The sequence below is a fragment of the Myiozetetes cayanensis genome, unplaced genomic scaffold, assembly GCF_022539395.1.
Source record: "Myiozetetes cayanensis isolate MyiCay16 unplaced genomic scaffold, myiCay2020 scf4, whole genome shotgun sequence".
NCBI lineage: Eukaryota > Metazoa > Chordata > Aves > Passeriformes > Tyrannidae > Myiozetetes > Myiozetetes cayanensis.
The window spans coordinates 70,850,482-70,870,932 of NW_026087631.1; the positions used below are offsets into that span (position 1 = coordinate 70,850,482).

A 20,451-nucleotide genomic window follows, 5' to 3' on the forward strand; every position below is an offset into this window, starting at 1 on the left:
AGATGCTGGCATATGATCATACACCTCAGTGCTGTAGATGCATCTCTTGTGCAGACCAGGATCCTGTTTAGGAATGTCCAGTCTGGACGTGGACACTCTCCAGAGCAACCACAGTCCTTCCCACACAGAGCCCACCTCAGTGCTTGACAGTCCTCCCATCCTGCTGAGACTGCTTAGCTCCACATCCAAAATTAATTGGTTCCCCACTACAAATATATTTTTTTCCAGATGCTACAGCACCAAACTTAGTGCCCTTGGCCATTCAGCAGACCACGTACAAAAAATACATGGCGAGTAACTTTGAAGTGCTTTCTCTGCTGTTAGTCTGGGTAGTGATTATACATTCAACCCTCAAGTGGACCTTGTTGAGATTTACCCATTTATGCTTGTAGGAGAGAGACCAGCCCAAGCTCCGTCTGCTTTTCCCAGCTTTGGAACCCAGCACATGAGGAAGCACAGCACAGACACACAGCACAACCAACTCTGCCTACACACAACCTGTGTTCAGGTCAGCAAGAAATGCCACTTGGACCTTCACCTGAACCACCACCCCTTCAGTTCACTGTCCTTCACATGGTATGACTCAGTGGTGTAATTCTTCCCCCAGCTCACCAGTCTCAGCACTGCCTGCTGTTGTTCCAATGGCAAGATCAGTGTGGTTCTCCTCAGAGCTTCAGGGTGATCAAATCTTGGCCCCTCTCCCCAGAAACCCGCCTCTGCCGCCTGAGGCTTTTTGTTTTTAACCACAGACTCCACCAGTGACTCCACGGGGAAAAGAAGAATACACCAACACACAGGTGTGAAAGCCCTGGGGAATCCATGCTGAATAACCCCCCGCATGAATCTCACCAGCTAACACACACCTTTTTCTCATCTTCACTCTGTGAATCCTACAGATCAGCTCTCCAAGGACGTGCAACACAAACAGAAGAGACAGGACTTCTGAAGTGTTTCTAAATTCATTAACGCATTAGGGTTATTCCAAAGCAGTTCATGCCTCTAGACAATTCCAGTGTACCTGTGCATCTCCCTGAAGAGTTCTAAGGGCGCAGAAGATAACCCTGGGAGTTCTGCAATGCCATGGCTCTTCACCTTGACCTGCCTCTGCTCCAGCTTCCTTGGAAACAGGGTGCATGTTTGAGGCTCTGTTCTCTCTGTGTAGTTACTCCTCGATCAGAGGTGACCAACTCCTCCTGAAGATTAAACGCGAACTGATGGAGAGCATCCAACTCTTCACACAGCTGCAACCACTGGCAGCCCAAGTTTAACGATCTCCTACACTCAGTGCCACCACGGCTGTTCCTGGAATTTTACTTCAAAATGAAAAGGCAAGTAAACAACACTTCAGAATCTGCAGTCTCGGGTACACGTTGCTCGTAAAAGCTCAATTAACTCGCGAGGCATAAATTTTTTATGGTACCTTACTACAGCTTTAGACAAGCAAATAGAGCAACAATTCTGCTTTTAACAGAAAAATCAAGAGTGACAGAAGCTTTCTTTCCTTCACCTTCCCCTGTTGGGAAAACAGTAGGGTTGGAGCCTATTGACACTTCAGATCCTATTCCAAAAGGAACAGGACAAGCAACTGGGCTTTATCGAATTCATTCTGACTAGATCTTCTACACGGGGAAAAAGGATCAAGAGCATCGAGGTCTGACGTATTTACATACCCATTGTCATTCATTTTTCTTCTGCCAACTAACTAGATTTAATCCTGATTACAGTTAATGAAACAACAGCTAATGCAACATCAAAGACTGTTCTCAGCTTTGAAGCCTAGATTCTAGTTCTTGTAGCTGTGACAATCCAGGACTAGGAACTTACTCCACACACTGTGCTTTCCCAAGACAATGAACAGCAACCTCAGTTAAGAGAAATTTTTGCCCAAAAGAGGGAGAAGATGACCAACACGACTGAAGATTATTTTTAAGTGGCTTCTTTTAATGCATTTTATGGTGGGGTATTGGGTTTATGTAGCCAGGTTTTGGTAGTAGGGGGATGGAGGGGTAGCTTCTGTGAGAAGCTGCTGGAAGCTTCCCCATGTCTGGTGGAACCAATTCCAGCTGCTCCAGGATGGACTCAACGCTGGTCAAGGCCGAGGCAATCAGGAGTGATAACATATTTAAGAAGGAAAAAAGTTGTTGTGCAGATGTAATTGGGTCTCAATGGCCACTGAGAAGAGCAGAGTGAGAACATGTGAGAGGAACAGGTGTGCAAACACCAAGGTCAGTGTGGAAGGAGAGGCAGGGGTGCTCCAGGCTCTGGAGCTGAGGTTCCCCTGCACCCCGTGGTGAGGCAGCGGTGCCCCTGCAGCACATGGAGAGCCACAGGGATGCAGAGTTCCACCTGGAGGAGCCCACACTGGAGCAGGGGGATGCCTGAGAGAAGGTTGTGAACCAGTGGGAAGCCCGTGCTGGAGCAGGGTCCTGGCAGGACCTGTGGGCCTGTGGAGAGAGGAGCCCATGCAGGAGCAGCTGTGCTGGTAGGACCTGTGACTCTGTGGGGGCCCCACCCTGGAGCAGCCTCTGCCTGAAGGATTGACCCCTGGAAGGATGAACCATATGGGAACAGCTCATGGAGAACTGTTGCCCATGGGATGGACTCACCCTGAAGAAGTTCATGGAGAACTGTCTCCCGTGGGAATGACCCCAGGCTGGAGTAGGGAAGGAGTCCAATTCCTCTCTCCCTGTTGAGTGTCAGGAGCAGTGATGAACTGCCTGTATCCCACAGTCCCATCTCCCTGTGCTGCTGGGGGTGAGGAGACAGAGCTTGGGAAGGAGAAAGGGGTGGGGGAAAGTGTTTTTATTTTATTTCTCATTATCCTGCTCTGATTTTGTTGTTAATAAATCCAGTTACTATCCCTGGGTTTAGCCTACGTAGCCCATGACCACCACTGATCACCAAGTGATCAGTGAGTGATCTCTCCTGTCCTTATCTCCACCCACGAACCTTTCACTGTATTTTCTCTCTGCTGTCCAGTTGCAGAGGGCAGTGACAGAGCAGCTTTGGTGGGCACTTGGCATCCAGCCAGGGTCAACCCACCACAGATGGTTATTCACTAGCCAAGTGAATAGTTCATCAATAATTTCTAGCAGTGGTAAACTTTCAGACCAGTTGCAACTTAATTCCCTGAGCAGGTCCTTCTAGCAGCAGTTGCTAATACAGCTGGCATGGTACTTGCTATTTCTGTAATTCTTTTAATAAAGACAGTACCTCACTGAAGCTTCAGTGTCCCCAAAATTAGGTTATAGTCAAGCTTGTTTTGGTAAAAGGAAGACTGCTTCATACTCAAGTAAAACACTGCGTGGGTGGAGTATAGTGAAATCCTGTATTTCACAATATTTTAACTCAAAACCCAGCTGCAGTAAAATTTCAGTTTGCAATGCTAAAAAAAGCTGTAACCACAATGAAGTGCGACAAGTTTGAAGGCTTAAAACAAAACACAGTTCACTGTGCCAACAATTCAGAGCTGCAGATGATTATCAAACCCCCAAACTTCACACCCTCCCACTTCTACATGAAAAGTTGGGACACATGAAAATAAGAAGCTTAGTGAAGTGAAGTAGTTGTGATTTCTGGCATTAAGTGTGTTAATCAGTTCAAAGCTATTATTCCTAAACACCTTAGCTGACTACTTTGACAGCACCCAAGAACCTTTCAAGGTAGATATTCATACTTGCTTTATGCATTTAAAACAGGCCCCTCAGCCAACAGCATAGGCTCTCTACCAGAGAGCAACTCAGAGCCCTAAATTCAGACTTTACCTCTCCCTGCTGATTTTACAGGGAGCCTCAAGTCAAATTATTTATGCTGCTTGCCTGCGATTGGTCTCAAGGAAGTTAAGAACTGATTAAGCACAATGTCCTGAATAAGAACAAGAAAACATCAAAGCTCTCACTGTGGTCTAGATTTGTATGGCACCACCTGGAAGTCCAAGGACTCCATGCAAAATGCTAAAACGTGGAGAATTCCTGTTGCACAGTGCTCACCACCTACGTAGGAACCATGCATAAAAAGAAGGGGGAAAACATGCAGAGATGATGCCACTCTACTCAAGTATCATAGTTTAAAGCTGAAAGCATCCAGGCACTTGACACTGTTCTTGAAGCCTCAGCCCCAAAACAACTTCTAAATGAAATCAGGTTTTTCTTTGGTGGAGGAAGGGTTCTGAAAAGTCATCTCCGTGCCTCCAAGCTGCCAAAAGGTAATTCAAAAATAATGTTTAGGCTTGGATGTTTGCATCAACTACCTGATTTCTGATTACTTGGCTTTGGCAATGCTATGAAAATCAAGCTCAGGCAGGGCTAGTGATGGGAGAGATCTGAACCCAGGCTCATGAAATGCCAGTCTAAACTTAAGACAACAGTTACATACAGAGTTTTTCCAGCTTCATGATACAGGTAAGTAGCTGGCTGCTCATACTTTAAACATCTCTATTTGAGTGCTCCCTGCTCGCTATGTAAATATTTAACAAAACAACCTCACTGAAAAAAAATCACTATTCGATTTTGGACATCAGTACTTTGACTGGCAGAAGAGAAGAGGGATGAAGTCACACTCCTCATGTACCACAGGCATTCCGCACTCAGATGTTTGAGTGGGCACTGGTCAGGTTTTGAAGAAGAGCAGAACAGCAGTGGGATAAGTCAGAAAGGCAGTGGATTAAGAAACAGGAGTAGGTTAAAGTTACTGAAGAACTGACAAAGGCATTTAAATGAAATACTAGGAAAGTAAGCATTTCTAAGCACAGATAAGTTCCCTTGTGTCACTAAGCTGTGGCTGAAACAGCAATGGCAGGAGAGAATATTTTAATGGTACTAATCAGAGGTTAAAACCAGTGACCTCTACACAGACTGAGACGGTCTTGCATCAGGCAGCACCACAGGTCCACGTCTGCAGGGTCCTCATACACTCCTGGGAAGTGCACACTGAAAGCAAAGGGCACAGTCGAGTCGCCACTACAATGTTCAAGGCAAAGCAAGTAATACCACCACAACTGAAAGAGCACATTCAGAAATCCACAGCGAGGAGACCACAGAATTAGGTCACCCAACTGATTCAAGCTGCAACCTGCTCATAAATACAGAGTCTGCACCCAGACAAGTCGTCTCTTATCTGACCGTTTCACAGGTGAAAGCAAACATCTGAGTTAGTAGGATGCAATTTGATTGTGGCAGGAAAAAGCAACTGCTTTAATAAACGAGGAGTAGAAGTCTGTACCCAGACGCAGAACCTCCAAAACAGCTTTATGAAAAATCATATTAACCCCTAAAGTCTAAGGAATTCTCAGCCACAATTGTGCACTTGTACCATTTATTTGGGTGGGTTAGGATGACTCTTAACCTTCAACAAAAAATATAGACAACAATTAATAAAAAAACCCAACCATCATGAGAATTAAAAGTTTTATTAGTGTATTCACATATTAGGCAAATGCAACACGCATGAAGTTTATTTCTTAGGTTCACAAGTTCTACCAATACATTAGTCTAGTGGTAAAACTAGCATAAACTGGTAACTGCTTTGCCAATTTTTGAAAGGTGTCTGACACACATTTTCAAGGCTTGATTTTTGGTATTGCTTCTATGTCTTAGTCATTATGACAAAAATATCCATCACGATCATCAATTCAGTCAACAGATTAAAAGCTGTAACACTGGTCATATTTTTGTTCTCAAAGTTATCACTAGCTGTACTTACAAAGTACAGTACTAGTATAATGGATTAAACAATGGGAAAATAGACAAAGGCAATCCTGCTACTGCCACGATAACAAAAGAATGACAGACAGCTAGATCACAAGATTGTTAGTAAGATGTGTATTTTTCAAGTCATAATAACCCTTCTATACAGTTTCCCAATCCCATCCCCAGCCCAGACTTATCTGTAGAATATATTTCAGAATATTTTCAATATGGTGGAGTTGTAGTGTCCAAAGGTTCACAATAACATGCACTGTCATGAAGAACCTAGAAGTCCTCCTTCACCAGTCATATCTCAGCAACCGCTATCCTAAAGGTTTTGCAGAAGCAACTACTTTTAATAACAAGACCCATTATGACATAATGAATGCGTATGATCTGGTGTGTAAGTAAGCTATACAAAGCCACGCAGATCAAAAATTTAAATTCCGTTACTGAAATATGTTAAGAAGCTGCATCTATTTAAAACCTATACAAAAGAGTAGTTTACCTTGGGAAAGGATTTTTCAAGGTATTTGGCTCCAGAAACTAAACCCCATCATGTTCAGTGAAAAAAATACAGACGTAAGGGGTAAGCCAATAACCTTATGTACTTAATCCAGCATCAAATGCTATAGTAAGTTCTCACTCCATGAGAAAAAACCCACTGATTTCGAACGACTTAAGGTACAAAGAGTGCCAAATTACACACACTGCCAGCAACAGCGCTGGCACCAGATGCATCAACTCAGGTGAGTAGGGAAAAGTAGACTCCTAGTGTAATGGATACTTGGAATTTATAATATGAATTCATTTTAGGCCCCATTAAGTATATAAAGTGTCTTAAGATGTCACAGAGGAATCTCAAGACATTTCTTTCCCTTCCAATGGAGGGATTTTCTTTTTCTTTAAGAAGGCAGCAAAAAGTTAAGCTTTTCTACAAGGAAAGTCTGCTTTTTATGTTTAGGACTACTCGAAAAACCTGCTTATATAAAAAAATATAAAAGAATAAGGGAGTAGAGTCTTGGAATCTTATGAGATATTTGCCCCAATCAAAAAAATCCAAATGACTATTTATGGGAACTAAAATGTAGAACAGCACAATACTGTGATATTTGAGATCGTGATACATTATCTGTACGTATACTTAGCTATTCATGTTATTGATAAACCATTAGGACACTCAATTATATACCCAATAGAAACACCATTAAAGAATCTTTAAAACTGTCACTTTTTTCTGAAGAAGGCTTTTCTATACACTAAATTTTCATCTAGTATCAGAGTATAGGAAACAGAATCCACAAGGTGCTTTAACTGATGAGACCTCAAGTGCTGTTTTTCTTTTTTTCCTCTCTTTTTTTTTAACCTTTTTTTTTTTTTTTTCCATTTTTAAAAACCTTTTTTTTTTTTTTTGGATAGTAAACAGTTCATGGGAACCACACACAAATACTACGACAGAGGAGCTGTTATATTGAGTCTGTTGTCTGGACTCGATGTTTAGCCCACTGGTGAGGAAGCAGAGAGATTTTAGGACATGCTGGAGCAGCGAACTGAAGGGGAGCCCATCTGAGTCAGTACTTTGTCCAGCCACTGTAGAGGTCCGTTCAGATGAAGCTCAATCCAGCAAGGAGTGCTTGTTACCGTTTGGCGCCTGGAAAGCAAAGAAAGAGGAGAGTGGGAAGTCAGAAAGCAGCTCTGGCTGACATGAAGTGCTCCACCGTGTGATCAAGTATGTTTCCACACATATCTACCTCACAGAAAGATAAAAATCTGCAGCCATTACCAGAACTGTTATTAAACTTTTTTTCAGTCTTTGAAGAAAAAAAAACAAACCAACAACAAACCACCAAAATTCCAAAACACTCCCACATCTGTAAGACACATCAATAATTACATGCTTGTCCTAATACATCAAGAATATTCCACTCTAGAGAATAACAGTGGTATTGGCTTCAGGGCCACACCAAGAGACTTTCTTGTAAAAAGAAATTCAGACAGAATTGTCCAGCTTGTGCAGTGCTCACATCACAGGTACCTGCGTGCAGCTGTATCTCAGCCTTCAGAGAGTCTGCATGCATAAACAGGGTTTTGAGACACTCTGAGAAATATGGAATAGAAACCCTTGGCTCTGTCCTGTCAACACAGCCAAATGCTGTGGTGATCATAAGGTCTGGCTTTTTGGAGCAAGTGGCATGATAAAATGTATAAAGAAACTGGGAGATGTTGTCAGAAACTCAACATCAAAACACAGTGTGTGGTTATCCTGTGCTAACTGATGGTATCTCAAAGGAACACCAAACCTTATCTCTGATTTCCTGTAATCTTACACTTCTACATGTGTTTTGTACTGTAACTTCCCCACACAAACAATTTAAGTAAAAATTGCATTTCCCTTGTCTTCTGATACTAAACTTGCCTATAAATTTCCACAACAGAAGCCCTTAATTAAGACACCACAGTAAGCCTCAGTAAAGCTGAAGGACTGACAACCAGAAAAGCTTCATTCACTTTCCTGCATATCCTTGTTTCAGAGACCTGCTACTCAAAAAATCTTCCTTCTCATCTCCAAAGTAAAGAAATCAGAATTGGACACAGTTTGCCTGAAAAATTCCTGTTATTTCACTGTACCCACTCCAGGCATGGGAGTTTTCCCTAACTAAACTGGCAAGACTACTGTTGCTAAGCCAGTTTTTCCTAGTAATTCCAGCTATCCCAAGATTCAAAGGCAGCAGATTAGTCAGACACAAACCCAGCCCCTTCAGTTTTACTGTCAGCACTGCAGCCCTTCGCTTTAAGGAAAGCTGTTTATATAAACAGAGGAACTGAGAAGGCAGAAAGATTAAGCCAGTGAGAAGATTAGAGTTGTCAAAAGTTTCAGATTTTCTAGGAGAAGACAAGCAGCTGGGGACTGTGCTCTCTCAGCACTCAACAAAACATTGTTATCTTAGACCCTAAAGGCCTATGCCCAGAACAAAGTGATACAACAGAAGAACAATCTAAACCACAGGAAATATAATTCCATTTAGTCTCGAATACTCTCCCAAAGAAGGAAGTTCATTAATTCCAACTGCTGTCAACTCCCCTACAATGTGTTTCACAACATACTTCCTCAAAATTTTATAACTGGTTCTGTTCAACAGCCCTGGCTTTGCACTACCACTGGCAAAAACTGATAAAATAATGAGAGTCACCGAGCAACCACTTCAAAGCTAAAAATTCAGCCTCTGCTACCCGTGGATTTCCAGTTCACGCATCACTATTTACTGTAATCACCTCTATTGAACTTTCTTCAGAAGATGATGCTAGACCTCGATAGTTCCTGCGATAACGTGAACACTTGAGCGGTGATTTGAACTTCTACCATCCATCCAAGCCACCATGTGATGAGCCAGAAGCTGTAAGCTACTTTGCCTACAAAGCTTATAAGCTTGGTAAATAAATAAAATGTATCACCTTGCCGTACCTGCACGTTTATGCACATATGCACATGAAGTGCAAGTAATGCTTTGGCTCTGCCCTAGCCTGTTCTATGAGAAAGGTTTTTTCACACAATAATGAAACACGGAAGTTTTAACAAGAATGATGGGTTTTTACGGTGCTTGCTGGTCCATTTTGACAAGTCAGACTACATTCATTTAAATTCAAGGTGGTGTTTGCTGGAGCCACCTCTTCTTGCTTTAATCTCCAACTCAAGGTCAAAACTTACAAGTTTTGTGCATCAATAATTTATTAGCATCACCTTAAACAGAGATGCAAAGAAACTAGTTCAGCATTATGTCAGTAATCAGTTTCTGTGCTATTTTGGCAGTCTCCACTGCAGCTTTTTCAATCCTACGGTGTACGGTTTACAGTTTAATAACCAACATTCTCCCTCCTTAGAAACAACTTGACCAAAAGTTGTAACCCAGCACTTACACTCCATTCACTTCAAGCTGCCTCCAGTGTAATGTGACTGATTAAGTCTTTCTTCTGTTCAGATTAGAATGCTGTATTTAATTATGCCTAAGTGTATACATACTCCTCCAGAGCCAAACCCAATAGCTCTTTAAACCTGAGCCAGATTTTTTTCTTGTGCACCTCTTCCTAACATAGAGGTACCAGTTTATTCCATTACTCAAATTTCCCATTTCATCTAATTAGACTATTACAAAATTGGCTTCATTTAGCTGAGAAACCTCCCCCACATACTGACGCTAATATTCACATGTACGCATTTCAAGAGCAGACAAAGCAATCAAACCCCTCCCAGATTCAGTGGAGCCTATATGCCATCATTCAATTTCAGAAAGGATATAGGTCTTTAAAAAATCATTATGTATTGCATTAGGGTATTGATGTGTCAGACTTCATTCTTTCAGTGGACAGTTCCTACAGAGGTTTAAGGGATTTGTTTAAAACCACATCTCTAGCTCTCCAAAATAATGAAATCTTTGAAACTGCTCTGTTAGAAATCAATTACTTTCCTTCCTGAATTCCCATGCTACATTAGAAACAGGCACTGTCCTCAACTACAGCTCTCAGTTTGGGCTAACAGAGAATACAACTGGAATCTATTCAAAAGCATCTAAAATGCTATTTTTTCCACTCAAAGGACTGTTTTTAGAAGTTTTACTACACAAACACAGTCGTCTTCCTCCTGCAAAGCTTTTTCCACTACAAGTTCCAAAATATTTGCCATCCCTTAAGCGTGTGCTCTCCAGCAATTTCATTCTGCAAGAAGGCACTCCCAGTGACTCCCAAATCTTCCCATTGGGTACCATCAAACCCCATCCCGCACCACAACCTAAGGAACTCACATTACACTCCAGAACAGACTGACTGTATGTTCAAATGATCAAAATGACTGTATGTCTAACAATCAGCAAATAATCTCACAGCACAGGCTGTGAAACTTCTAGATGTTGTCAGGGATTTCACCATAACATGCAAGCCAGCGGGACTGAGCTAAGGGAATAAGAACTTTGACGACACTCCTTGCTCAACATTTGGCTTCAGTGCAGCACGAAAATCAGTTTATGGACTTCATAACTTAGCAGTTCTAGAGATGAGAAGGAAGAAAAAGGAAAATATGGGTTCAATTTGCAGGCAGCATACCCACAATAGCACTGAGAAGCCTCTCTGTATGGCTCTCAAGCCAGACAGAAATCCTATGTTAGTGAAAGAAAAATGAGTAACTCTAAAAGCAAAGAGATTTTTCTCTTACCTGTACTCAGCCCCCCATCCTTTAACAAAGCTCATTCTTATGGTGCACATTCTAGTAAGCTGATAAACTGCTTCAAAGCCCTGATTCACAGACTGAGCCAGAAGAGCAGCGAATTCCTGGTTATTAAAGATTTTTAGATTGCATCCTAGAAAGAAAAAAGAGTCAAAAAGGTGCAGTCAGTGAACACTTGTGTTTGCTCCACAGAAGCCCGAAACTATGCAGAAATTATGAAAAGGAAAGCAAATGTCATCCAGCGAATACCTTCACTGGGTATTTTCCCACGAGACCTTTGTAGGCTACTAACCTGGTGGAATTTTGCACACAGTTGCAGGATGCCAGCCATATCTTTGATTACAGTTGGGGCTCTGAACAAAAATCGCACTATCACTTAGGCACTCAGCAAAAACTTCTCCACCAATGTAATAGAGACGCACTCCCCTTCCTGTAGCAGAAGTCACAGGTACTCTAGTTACGATATGACCCAAGCAGATTAGGAAACAAGGGAGAATTTTTTTTTTTCAGAGAAGGCCAAGTTTTTCTTCCTTACAACAGAAACAGAAATCAATTATCCACAGGACCTCAACTGCTGTGCTGACAGCTGTAGCAGGAGCTGAACACAATTCACTTGCATTTTTCTCCCACGAACACACGATATTTGGAGGAGAAGCAGAATAAATCTTGGTCAAAAGCAAGACAAATTTTCTACCCATATGATGGCTTGAAACCAAATCCAAGCTCAGAAGCAGCGTTCACATTAAAACAGAGTTAAAACTTGTGCTAATATTAAAGCGTTGTATGTGAAGCAGCACAGGCTACTGTGGCAGAGAAGGAAAACACAAGTATACCACTTCAACACTCTCTGCTTACATGCACCCACACTGTTTCACAGCCCACTGCATACCCCTGCATTGCTTCTTCACAAAACAACAGGACTTCATTTAGCCCTATTACAAAAAATAACTGTAAGAAATCATATTGCCCACTTTTAAATTCTTATTTTGTTCTCTTTCTGAGACTGGAAAACAGATCTGTATACATTATTTGAAGCAGAAGGTAAATAATGTACAATTGATCTTCCAAAGAAAACTATTTATAATTAACAGATCCTTTAAAGACCCTAATTTCCATTCCCTTTTTTTCTTTAAAACAATTTTTCAACAAAATGTGAGCTACTCCATTAAACAGTGAGAGCTCATTACATTTTTGGTTCTCCTCATTGATCATTTTGACCAGTCATCAGCACAGGCACAGTCTAGGTTCCTGCACATCTAAAATCCTGTTAGACATGCATTTGGATTTGGCATTTGGACTTGGCACAGAGGGAGTTGAAAGGTTCTACTAAGGAGGTTGAAATTTTACTGAAAGTAAAAAAAAAAAAAATTTTGTAAATGTTGCTAATAAAAGAATCCAGGGGAAAAAAAAAAGTTTACTGAAGAACCAAAAGCCAAGACAGTGCATTGTGGAAGACAACTTTCTCTGATTAACCATTACAAAGGAAATCTTAATCATGTCAGAACAGTGTGTTATTTCAATGGCAGCTTTTCCCGTTTCAGAGAAGAATTCAAGAAGTACTACCTATATCCATTCTGCATTTCATAAACTAGAATAAACTAGGTAATATTTTGTAATTAAAGCTTAAATTTCAATTATAAGCAATTCTTAATATAAATGCTGCCCAGGACAGAGAGGTCCAACAAGGAGCCTGAAAGGTAAAAACCTGCCTCCTGGGCACCATCTTTTTCCACAAGGCAAGAACAGCAACACGAGGAACAGAAATCTCACACAGCTGAGTGGCTTCCTCCTGTGCAGTTGCCTGAGAGCTCTGTGACTGCTGCTGCCACCAGGTTAGGGGCTACTGACTGAGGAAAGGCAGCTCCTTTCAGCTCCAGCCATCACTACATCTCCCTCTGATTTCAGAAGCTGTGACCTCTGTGTCTTTCCACTTCTGTCCTCAGCCAGAGAGGCCAAACTTTCCTTGGCAAGCCCTGAGAGGGAAGGCTGATGTCTGGTAGCACAAGGGTGAAAGGAACCCACCAACACACATCCTACCTGGATCATTCCAGATAAATTAGCCGACAAAATGAAATTAGATAGTTAAAAGATCAGAGATCTTCACCTATATGTCGTCTTGTCATTTCCACCGTAGCGTTTCTGTTTACATTGGAAAGCAGACCTAGACAAAATCTCTCAGAATTTGATGGATCTGTAAAGCCATCTACAGTCAGAGAAGGCTGGGACGCCGTGGAAGGTTTCTCCCACTCTTTGATTCAATTCATAATATGCTATTGAACACCAAAACGCAGGCTCCGAGTAAGTAACTGGTTGCAAGTCTAAAACAAACAAAAAAAAATTTAAAAAAACCCAAGCTTCACACAGAATTTGAGGCTGAAAGTAGATCTACCTTCCCTGCTATTTGTCTCTCCCAGAAATGGCAGCCATAGGCTTCTCAAACTACTCAAATTATGTCTTGCTTGCTGTCCTTTTTACCTACCCCAGTAAACAGAATGGAATTCAGTCTTCCACGCAACGGGAAGGAGGAGGGGGAGAAGGGGTGATCTAATCTAACCACAGCTCATTTAGTTCAGTACTTGCATTTTGCTCGGCAAAATGATTAAGCTAATGGTGCTCTGAGCGCCAGACGGTGAGACATTCCTGTTGCCTTTCTGTAACTTGCAAACGTTTTGGCAACGTAAAAGAAAAGATTAAACTATCAACCACTGAACAACAGAAAGGAAAAAATAATATGAAAATTCTGTTCTCTTGCATTACACTAGATCTTACACTGCCTCTTTATCTGAAGGTAGTTCTAAGCTCCTTCTACTCTCCCTTACTAGAGCCCGGTATCTTTCCTGTGCATCTTCAACTTTTCCTGTGCTGCTTCCCCTTCTTACCTACCCTAATTACTTACTCAGCATTCTGAACAGTATTTTCCTGTCACATCCTGTCACCATTCCTTAAACAAACCCAGGGCAATCTGATCTTCCCGAGGCGTTTATAAAGACACACAGCAGTGGCACCTGATCAAAGCAGGTGGGCAACTAACGTGGGAGCAACAACTGTGCGGCAGTAGAGGTGAAACAGTACATGAGAAGAGCAGCACAAGGGAGACAGCAAGTCTGGACAGCAGTATGGACAGGCAAACATCCTCTAAACTACTTATTTTATAAATTCTATTCCTGCACACACAAACATATCACTCCCTCTTTGCTAGGAGCTCAACAGTTACAGAAATAGAGCAGTTGTTAACAAGTTGTTAACCTAGCCCTATTATATTTAACATCAGGAAGCCAACCCAACAGTCACCTCCTAATACAACTCTTAATTTCTTAAAGTACATTTGCACTTTTAAAGTAATTATAAAGATATAATGAGGAGTCATCACACACAGAGAAATAATTATAAGTATTTCCAGCTTACCCAGACTGTGATTAACTGGAGAGAGAGTACTAGGAGACAGCTCTGCTGGAGATCCTGTTGAAGCAATACAGATAGTTCCAGAGCAAATGGATGTCGTTATTTCAGGTGGGTAGGCACATTATCTACATCAGTTTTACACAGACATTTTTCGGAATAAGAAACCTCAGAAATCCTACAACCAGTTTTCTGGAATATCACACACTTACTCTGAATTAAGATTTCATTCAATTTTCCAGACTTCTGGGAACCTACCCCTCCTTGTAAAGACCCAATTAACTGTGTTGTATTTGGCAGAGCTCTCCCTTCATGCACACTCTGTGAACATTATTTATGCACTTCTCCAGTGAGAAGGTAGTGACTTCCCAAATTCTGTGAAATAAAAGCTAAGAAAGAGTGGATGAGACAAGTAAGATATTGCCTTTCTGTTTTCATAGCAGAAGGTTTATCTTGGAAATGAGAAGGTTTAGGGGTGACCTAATGTGGCCTTCCAGTAGCTGAAGGGAGCCTGCAAGAAAGATGGACTGTTTACAAGAGCAGGCACTGACAGGACAAGGGGGAATGGTTTCAAACTGAAAGAGGAGAGATTTAGATTAGGTATTAGGAAAAAAAAAATCTTTACTGTGAGAGTGGTGAGGCCTGGCACAGGTTGGGCAGAGAAGCTGTGGCTGCCCCTGGATCCCTGGAAGTGTCCAAGGCCAGGTTGGACGGGGCTTGGAGCAACCTGGGATAGTGGAAGGTGTCCCTGTCTGTGGCAGAGGTGTTGGAACAAGATGGTCTTTAAAGCCCCTACCAACCCAAACCATTCTGTGATTTTATGATTCTGTGATCTCCAGAAAAGAACAAGCTAGATCTCCTCATTTGAGGAAATTATTCTTTCCCTGCGGGAGGAAGTTAAAAATTCAGAAAAACAAGAATCCTCCAACACAATTTGCACACTAAAAGGCAAAATACAGAGAGGCTTTCACAGAAACATTCCCACAACAACTGCTGATGTCAGGCTGTTATTTAGTTAAGGTATCTATTGTCTTACAGTGGGAAAACATTGCAATTCTTACAGAAACTGGTGCAGCTGATTCCAGCTAACTAAAAATGGTTGCTAGCATAAGCTAACCAAGCACACCCAAGTCCACTGGCACACAGCAGGAGGTTCTTATCCAGCACATTAAGTGTGCTTTGTCCAAGTCTAAGGTCAACCACATTCTGTAGAAACCTCTTCCTACAAAGGCACAAATACCTAATGTTTCTATGGCTTTTTCCATAGAGCTTTACATACAAAAATTATTTTGAAATGCAGCAAAAGCAATAAGGCTGTCAGACACAGGTTCTCAGAACACAGATTGTCAGCAACCTGTTTATTAGGCCAACAGACGTCTTGTTTCAATGAAGCTGTTTACTAGGGGATGGTTGAAATCAATTAACTATTAAAATCTATTTTAAGGATTTCTGGTGAAGATTTAATTAGACTTCTGTTATGTAACAAATGTGATGTACTTAATATAGCTTAGAATATTTTAAAAGCATTTCCCTAACAAAAAATTATTGTGCCTCACGAAAGACTGAAAGTGGTATTTTAAACAGGTTGTACAGAGGAAAAATGCCATCACCTTTCGGGCTGAATTCGTGCTCCTACGCAGAGGGATCACAGTTACTAATCCAAAGGCTTGCAAGTAGTAAGAAATAAATGTTACCTGTATCCATGCTTTGGTTCAACTGCTGGTCACTTGTTTCTCCATCTTCACTGATATATCCTGGAGGAGGTGTTTCTGTTAAAAAAAAAAAAAAAAAAATTCCAGTGACTGCTTGAATGACTGGGGAAACTTCTGTAGGACTTGGTGTTTTTATCACCACGTTTTCACAAGCCTCATGATACCTGTGCACTGAATCAGAATGTCACTTTGAGGTTCCTTTTTCCTTCCAGTAGGACTTCAAACACGTTAACTGCCTTATTCTATGTAAAATGTCTCTTCTCTTGTATGCCAGTCAATTGCTCAAATATGTATAATTAACAGACAACCCTTGTTTGTTCCATTTAAGACAAGACACAGTCACTACAATGAGTAACAGTTTTGCAATTGTGATCAACAGCTTTCATATTTAGTAGAATTACAAATGAATAAAACCATCTGGTGGCTTCCCCCAAAAAAATAACGTGAGCTATCTTTATGTAGTATAACCACTAGATCAGATACCCTCCCACACCTTACTGAAATTGTTAGATTTAAAGATTATTTTTCAGTTCAGTCCCAAAATCCTTCTTTCTTCAACACCCAACAGTTGATTTCTCTCATTTATAACAACTATATTAACTAGTTACACTGCACAAGCTCTATCAAAACCATCAGCTATTCTTTCAACTAGCTTTCTTTAAAGACAGTTACACAGACCAAAGTAAGATCAGAACCAACTGTGAAGCATTCTGACACCAGAAACTGTGTCTAATTCCACAGAAATACCTTTCAAAACCCAGGAGACTATGCCTGTTCCTCTTCTCCATTCAAAATGTTCTTTGTAATCCAGATAATGAGTTAACCAACTGCCTTTCAGGAAATAATTTTCTTTGAACTGGGCAAATGTCTTTTCCTACATATTAAAGGCAAACCCTGGATTTCTTCAGTGAAAGTGTTTGAAGCTAACTATCTCTACAATCACCTTAGAATTGTCTCTGAAACTTCCAGAGATTAAACACTTTTAATTACATTATTACCAAACAGCAGAAATTTAAAGATAAAACCTTTTTGCTTAAGAAGTAAAATAAAATTATATCAAATATCATGTCTAAGATGTACAGCAATACAGTAAGATCAGAAGGAAGTCAGAGAGAGGAAACTAGATTAAGTCAGTTGATTAAATTAAAATGAACTGAGAGAATTTAATCTTGGATTAATTCTCTAAAACAAGTGTGCTAAATAGAGATGTGACAAAATTCAAGTGAGAAATTAAAAGGGCGATTAAGGGAAATCTCCACTAGAAAGAAGTATGATAACAAAACTCATACTCGTTTTGGACATTTTTACTGAACCCATTGTGACAAAGTGGACTCCACCCTTGTCCAAATCACTTGCTATGGTTAAGCCCACAGCCATGGTAAAAGGTCAATACCCATTTCCAGTCCAACCCGTGCCTCCCATTTCCAGTTGCTAGTCTAGGCTCTTTGGCACAGATTATTTTCCGTGTCCACCTAGTACTAAGAATAGTTTAGGGTCAGAGGTTGAGCACCACCACAGCTGGAAATAAAAGCTCAGGTGCAGCATTAAAAATTTCCAGTGGAGTTTTGAATGTTGTGAGGAGTGTGGAGGCAACGCAGCTCAGCACATCCAAAACCTGGAAGGGAACACACAGCTCCCAGAGGCCACCCTGCACCTTCACCACTACCTGGATCCAGCTGCAGGTGAAACCAACCTCTCTGGTAGGCCAAGCACTGAGAGAGAGCACTGGGGTGCAAAGCTACCACAGTTAGTCTGACCTGCTGCTAAGGAAAACGGTTCCCTCAAGAAGGCTAAGGCACACAAGACTTATCAGAGCCTGGTTAAGTGTTCAAGATTAAGTCAGCAAGGTCAAATAAAGCAAGATTCCATGATACGAACACAAGAGGAGGGTGCCAGAGACAAAGAGAAGGAGGCAAGGTGTGGTTAGCTGCATAAATATTTGAAGGTCATGTGAATATCTGCAATCACCTTGAACAAACTCCCTGCAAATAACTACTTTAGCTCACTTCCATAGCACTGGATTTGTAAAAGGTGGCTTTCCAGTAAGTTGTTTGCAAGTGCTATCGAAAGCCCTCAGATCGAGTCAAAAAGGACACATAAGTTAAGAAAGCAACACCAACTTCTAGCACCTTAAATTGCTCTTTATAGGTGTCAACTGATGTAGCCCAAATTAAACAGAAGAGATCAAATTAACTGGGGTTTTTTTTAACGCCAGTTCAATTCTTGGGTATATTTGAAAAAAACACAAGCAACATCCTGTGTAACACATGTAGATACTATCTGTATATTGCACAAATTCGAGTTTCAAGGCATTCATCTTATTCTTTCTGAGACTCCAGATGTGAACTTTTCAGCTCGCTCATAACAGGAATGCACTAAACATTTATGAGCAAACTTCAGCTTTACTTGGTTTTAGCACTCCGGGCAACTTCCTGAAGAGATAGGAAACAGGAAGCTGGAGCAGGAAACAGAGGTCACTGATTTCATTTTCAGTAGGGATAACAGGGTTTTGGGTGCACTGCAGCACACTAGCCTTGGAGTTTGTTTTGTGGTGGGAAAGGGGCAAAGAGAGGGAGGAGGAATTCTTAGTAGTTCAATGTTGTTATACTGTTCTTTCATACTAAAAAGACAAAGCTGCATGCACACAACAGCAACAAAAAGCCAAAGCAGACCTTGACCAACGGTGAACTGCAGATTTTAAAGCCACTGCTTTGCACTCCACATACTGCATGTGATGAGACTGAGCATCACTTCATTACCTCAATCTCCAAAGCACAGCATTTGCCAACCCCTGCATGTTTGTGAAACAGGCTTAAAGTTTAAGATGAAGGTCTATTTTGTACTCGTTAGCATTCTGAATCTTGAACAAGCTACTCAAACCAAGCAAGCTATTGTGAAACCACAGCAATAGGGCTGCACACAGGACATCTCAGTTGGCTAGGGCATGGTGTTAATAACACCAAGGTTTTGGGTTTGATTCCTGTAGTGGCCATTCACTTAAGAGTTGGACTTGTTGATCCTCGTAGGGTCCCTTCCAACTAGAATATTCTGTGATTCTGTGATCGTGTTCTGCAAACAGAAGTGCTTAGGTATTTCCATTGGAATTAACACATGAAATCAACTAGATCTAATCTATTGGTGAATATTTCAATTAATTTGATTAGGAGGATGGAATGACCATCTTTGTTCCAGTGGCACGACGCTAAACGTACTGCTTGGAGTAGGAGTTAAGAAAATACCTGGTATGTAATTGCTCTGTGGCTCAATTCCAGCTGGAAAGTTAGTGTTTTCAGGAATGGAATGGGTATAGTCATCGAGAGGCGGCAGCTCCGTTAGAATCTCAGTGTGCCGTGGCACTAGCACAGGAGGCAACACTGGAAAAGAAAAATTAAAAACATTAGTAAGACCCTCAAAATACATGATTCTGTAAGGTAACAGGGAAAAAAAAAATCTAAAACATCTCAATTTCTTCAGCTGTTTTGAAATTTTGTGAATCTCAGTACTGCTAATAGCACAATTACTGGAAGAGATGGATTCCTGAGGTGCCCCAAGTAAGACTGTTCCATACTAGCAAAGGTAAATCATCTCTGTTCTCCTATTCAGACAGGATCATACTTAGCCAGTTGGAAGCTGCTAGCGGTCCTGGAAGTGTTTATCAGGAGTATTCAACACATTTGTAGAGATTTTTCAGTAACTTTACTATCAAAAACTATCAGGGGTATAACCTGCCGCAACAGGAAGTCAGAAGCAGTCCTCCTACCTGGTGTCTCCACTCTCTGGTAGTGGTAAGGGTTTACACATACTTCATCCTTTTTAAGATTAAAAGCATATTCACAGTTTTCAATTGCTTTAAGTTCATGGTGGCTGTGGAGGTCTGGCCAGCGCCACAAGCGGCAGTAAATGACGTGTGGCAATCCTTTGCGGTGGGACACCTGTAGACGGCCATCGAGGGATCTGGAGGGGAAAGACGTGGAGAAGTGTTTACAGACTGTCTCTTAATCACTCGAGCAACAGAGCACACACATGGGATGGGTAGTTTATCCTCAAATTCAGTGCACTGAGACTGCTACTGGCACTTATACTCTCGTTAAAAGACTTCAAAAATGTGATAAAAGTGATCACATCAAGCAGTGTTCTTAACTTATTTTTGAGCTGCTCAAATTATTGCCAGTGAATTTAGAGTTCCAGTGAATTAAAAGCCACTTTTAAGTCCAACCAAGTATGACTGCTTCACATACTTTTTCATATAGTTCTTTATTTTAAATGCAGAAGACAGTTGTTAAAAATAAAATAAAAATCACACACTTAATGGTCCCTTCCACTGCTAAACCTCAAGGCTTTGTTGTGGCATGGATGCTTTATGGCTTTAAGCATAAGAATTCCCACAGGACTGCAAATAAGCCTATAAGCAGTCAGCTGCCCAAGTGATCCACATGGCAGT

At 41.2% G+C, this 20,451-nt stretch overlaps 1 protein-coding gene across 1 annotated transcript; it reads right to left on the reverse strand.

Annotated features, from left to right (window-relative positions):
* Positions 1-6,403: 6,403 nt before the first annotated feature.
* Positions 6,404-13,162, reverse strand: LOC126647591 (mothers against decapentaplegic homolog 3-like). Its single transcript, XM_050329941.1, has 4 exons — positions 13,004-13,162; positions 11,192-11,329; positions 10,888-11,032; positions 6,404-7,335 (listed from the first exon to the last, which is right to left on the reverse strand). The coding sequence occupies exons 1-4, from the start codon at positions 13,020-13,022 to the stop codon at positions 7,212-7,214; spliced, it is 426 nt and encodes a 141-aa protein (XP_050185898.1). The 5' UTR covers positions 13,023-13,162; the 3' UTR covers positions 6,404-7,211.
* Positions 13,163-20,451: the final 7,289 nt, after the last annotated feature.

Excerpts from the sequence above, each read along its gene's own strand:
- LOC126647591 (XM_050329941.1), bottom strand. Across the intron at positions 11,033-11,191 it reads TGTGTGCAAAATTCCACCAG|GATGCAATCTAAAAATCTTT; the intron begins GTTAGTAGCCTA and ends TTTTCTTTCTAG. Across the intron at positions 7,336-10,887 it reads GGATGGGGGGCTGAGTACAG|GCGCCAAACGGTAACAAGCA; the intron begins GTAAGAGAAAAA and ends TTTGCTTTCCAG.